General features: G+C 42.5%; 1 protein-coding gene across 1 annotated transcript in view; it reads left to right on the forward strand.

Annotated features, from left to right (window-relative positions):
* Positions 1 to 898: 898 nt before the first annotated feature.
* LOC106807643 overlaps positions 899 to 4634 on the forward strand; it is a 7958-nt gene continuing 4222 nt past the window's right edge. The window contains exons 1-3 of the mRNA XM_014810054.1: positions 899 to 902; positions 1350 to 1419; positions 2126 to 2181. Of these exons, the coding sequence (XP_014665540.1) occupies positions 899 to 902; positions 1350 to 1419; positions 2126 to 2181 (130 nt within the window). The remainder of the gene's footprint in view (positions 903 to 1349; positions 1420 to 2125; positions 2182 to 4634) is intronic.

Consider the following 4634-nt stretch of genomic DNA (forward strand, 5'->3'; position numbering starts at 1 on the left):
ATCTTATTATTATATATTATATAATTATAATATATATATTATCTATATATATATATATATTTGCTCCTGCTTGGTTTATATCAATTGTGCGAGCAAGACATCGTGAACTACCATTTACTTACGACTGTGACACATGAATGAGGCTACTGCATTCTCTACTGGCCGAGCGCATCGGGCGGCGGTATGAATACATAGCCGAGCAAGATTTGGTATCGAGTATTAAAACGACAGTAATTATAACATGATATCTGATTGGCTTAAGTACGGTCGAGTTTGCCGAATTAAAAACAATGTTGATTTCGAAGAACGGCGCCGGTTAGTGGCGTGCGTCTTTATAATCACGTATGCGCCATTTTCACTTCCTACACAGCGACAGCAAACAAATGACAAGTATGTCAAAAACATGAGTGCTTCAGAGCAGACACGCGAGTGGTAGAAAATTAAAGTTTTGAACAAGGGAGTCAACGACTACCCCTGCCCCAAATAAGAGGGAGTCCACAGCAAAATGGAGGAAATCCGGAGTCTGAAGTTTCAAAATTAAATGTTTGGCTGAGAAAATACCGGGCATTCCGCGAGCCTTGCTCTGGATATGAACTAGTTAGTGATAGCTGTAGCGGGCCAATCTACGCATTTTAATCGATGCGACTACTTTAAATTTGCCTAATTGCTCGTTGTTTGTTTAGGATGCCCGAGCGCGCAGTGCGGCCTTTATCATTTGATGTTGTAGACAGAGAAGCTTCTTCGGCGAAGTTGGCCTTGTATTTTCACAGATAATTTTGTCTTAGCAAGAGCTAGAGGAATATGGATCCTTGATAGAGTAGCCAGTCTGTATAAGCAAATGACGTTAGTCTTGAAGATGAATCTGTAGCAATTGAAGTAATTCGGGATTTGTTGTAATATGGGTAATTTTTGGTATCTTTTGTATGGCCAGTCGTGGATTTCAGCGCGGGAGCTTTCTGTGCTTTGTATATATAATGATGATGTTGTTTATAGAGATCCCTATTTGTAAGGCAAGTGCTGATTAATTCTTATTTATTAAGGTTGTTGCTGATCCCTGAAGGTTATAAGGATGATTGTATACGATTCTATACCCGGGAGGCAGGAAGTCTTATTTTTCTTTTTAGGTTGTTGCCTTTCTGTTACAGTTTAGTTGGCAGCACCTGGTGGGGAATATAGATATAGATATAGAGAATAGATATATTATTATTTACTCATGACCACAGCTATGTACATGAGCTCATGCCGCTATGTTATTGTCTTGCATAATCAGCCTTTGTAATGCGCACGTGAACATATTTGCATGTAACTTGTGCAATATAAATCAAGAAATATTATTTATTGTCTTGCAGGGAACAGCCGGGGTGTCCTGTTTGTCGCTAGCACGGACTCGTCATTCGTCTGTGACGAACACATGTTTAAGTAAGTACGAATGAGAAGTGCTTAGAAGCAGGGCCGGATTAAGCAAGTGTGGGGCCTGTAGCATATGTTATAAAGGGGCCCTAAATTAAAAAAAAATCAACATAAATATTAAAGCACACAATTTTTTTTCTTGCATAGTAAATGCTATACAGCTGGATAATACGACAAATATGTCTGACATTTCAGTAATAGTATTACTTACATGTAGGTATCAATTTCAAATGTCAAAAGTAACAAAACTCCCATTTAAAGTTACTAAAACGAAATTGTTCGCTTTATTTGTACCGCGGGAAAAAGCGGTAAAATCGAGTGACAGCGGTCAATTGTATATTGCTGTAACAGATTGCACACGTGTTTGTGAAGGCAGATTTTTACATCTGTGCTTCCATTGCTAGAAATCTTGTTCAATATAGTAGCATCAAACATTGTTTAAATTAAATTATTGTTTATCTAAGCGTGCGTGAGGGCGTGCGTGCGTGTGTGCGTGCGTGAGGGCGTGCGTGCGTGCGTGAGGGCGTGTGTGCGTGCGTGAGGGCGTGCGTGCGTGCGTGCATGCGTGAGGGCGTGCGCGTGCAATCTCAGTGACTCTCAAACTGCATGCAGCGCCCCCTTCGTTCAACGTATTGCGGATAAATTGAGCCAGAGAGCGAGAGCGCCATCTGTCGTAGAGTTTGAGTGACTCTGTATCATGCATGTATTTCAACAGGAAGAAGACGGCTAAGACATCATGTGTGAAAATAGACACCGATAATTCAGTGCTCGGTAAGAATACTGTGTGTAATCTCAACATGTTCTGCTTGCATCTATGACAAATACGACATACGCATATACGCTCTCCTATGACACCTAGGAAGATTCTTCCTATGACAAATATTGGCGAGTCAACTGCATTCCGCTTTACATCTGAAATTTACTGCTTGCGTTCATAATGGCGCTCCTAAACTCCTATGATGCGCACAACACATACAACAATATTTGTCATAGGAGAGCGTATATACGTATGCCGTATTTGTCATAGATGGAAGCAGAACAGGCTGGTAATCCACACATGTGTGCTGCTAGTCGGAGATATTGCTACGTTGTCGCGATGCATTTCGGTGACCAGGACCGTGGGCTGAGCAAATTCGTAATGGAGGGGGAGGGCAAAATTTCCAGACTCAACTGTGTAATGATGAGCGACGGGCGCAGCTCTGGATCGACGTCCATAGTGTGATAGGGGTGGGTCTGATACCCAGCTTTCATGGATAAGTGACCAAAAAATCACGTTAGGGTTATTTACGATTATGCTCCAAAATCTAGGGGAACGCCATAGCCTGTAGGGTGCAAAACTGTTACTTCATTTCCTCCCGTCCTCCCCCTGTAGACCTGGAGACCTTGAGGTTTTCAACCACTGCGTTAGGTCCTGTGTGCTGCAGTGGCTACGACGAGTGTAATGTAGTGACCCGAGAAGAAGAAGAAGAAGAAGAAGAAGAAGAAGAAGAAGAAAGTCCTCACCTTAACTCTAACTGCTGGTCAGCCCACAGCTTAACTCTAACTGTTGGCCAGTGTACAGCTTAACTCTAACTGCTGGTCAGTCCTCAGCTTAACTATAACTGCTGGTCAGTCTGCAGCCCAACTGCTGCTCAGTTGAAGCTTAATTACGGTCATCGTTTTTTTCCGCCGGTAGACGGCGCAGAGCGTGATCTTCGTCGGCAACAGTGCATCTATACCGCTGCCACAGAAGACGCCAGCCCGCTATGTGCGTATCGTACTGCAGTACGACTTCTCCGCCGGCCAGACAAACCCCGTCGTGACCGTCAGCGCCATCGGATGCGAGGCGGAGCCGGTGAACACCGATACCGGATGCACTGCTGCATTCAGCGCGGATACGATGAGTAAGTGTTCAGGGTGCAAGATTAACGCGAGTCCAGAGTCAAATACTCCCTGATTTACCGTGTGACTCCCTGAAAATTCTGCTATTGTAATCTCACAGACGCCGAAATGTCTTCCTCTTAACACAGGTCGAAAATACCAACATCGAAGCAGTCGGTAGACTTAGTTAGATCTACTGCAAAACCATACATTCACATATAAGACACACAATCACGAATAATCATTATAAATGACAATCTCATGTTGTAGTCATTTCCCCACCAGGTGCTGCCACCTATGCTAAGAAAGGCACACTAAAATACTTCCCCTGCCCCCGCGGTATAAACGTATACAAGCAATCTTATACGCTCAGGGTAACAGCAACAACCTTATATAAAGATTAATCAGCACTGCCTTACAAATAGGGATTCTAATAAACATCATCAATTATATAACAAAGCACAGAAACTCCCGCGCTGAATCCACGATGGCCATCACAAGAAGGCCAAAATTACCCATTACAAAAATGCCCCGAATTACTCAGTATTGCACAGTCATCTTACAAGACTAACGTCACTTTGCTCTATACACTCTACTCTATCAAGGATCCATATGTCCTCTAAGCTCTTGCTAAGACAAAATATCTGTGAAAATACAGGCCACTTCGCAAGAAGCTTCTCTGTCTACAACTCAAATGATAAAGGCCCTGCGCGCGCTGGGCATCCTAAACAAAAGAGCAATTAGCAAATTAAAGGTAGTGCATCCGCATTAAAGGTAGATTGGCCGCTACAGCTATACTAACTAGTTCATTCCAGAGCAAGGCCTCGCGGAATTGCCGTATTTTCTCAGCAAACCTTTAATTTTGAACTTCAGACTACGGATTTCCTCATTTTGCTGTGGACTCCCTCTTTTTGAGGGCAGGGAGTCGTTGGACTCCCTTGTTCAAAGCTTAATTTCTACCCCTGCGTGTTGCCCTCTAAGCACGCATGTTTTTGACATACTTGTCATTTGTTTGTGTCGTGTTAGGAGTGAAATGCGCATACGTGATTAATAGACGCACGCACTAACCGGCGTTCTTGAAATCAAATTGTTTTTAATTCGGTCAACTCGACGCGTACTTAAGCCAATCAGATATCATGTTATATTTACCTGTCGTTTAACTCCGATACAATCATTGCTCGGCTATTATTTCATACCCCCGGATCGTCTGCAGTAGAGAATCAGTAGCTCATATGTGTCACAGCGTAAGTAAATATTCACGACTGTTTGCTGCAGCAATTGATATAACCACAGCAGGAGCGAATAATATATATATATAATATATATATATATATAATTATATATTATAAATAGATAATAATAGA

The sequence above is a fragment of the Priapulus caudatus genome, unplaced genomic scaffold (assembly GCF_000485595.1).
Source record: "Priapulus caudatus unplaced genomic scaffold, Priapulus_caudatus-5.0.1 Scaffold227, whole genome shotgun sequence".
Taxonomy (NCBI): Eukaryota; Metazoa; Priapulida; class Priapulimorpha; order Priapulimorphida; family Priapulidae; genus Priapulus; species Priapulus caudatus.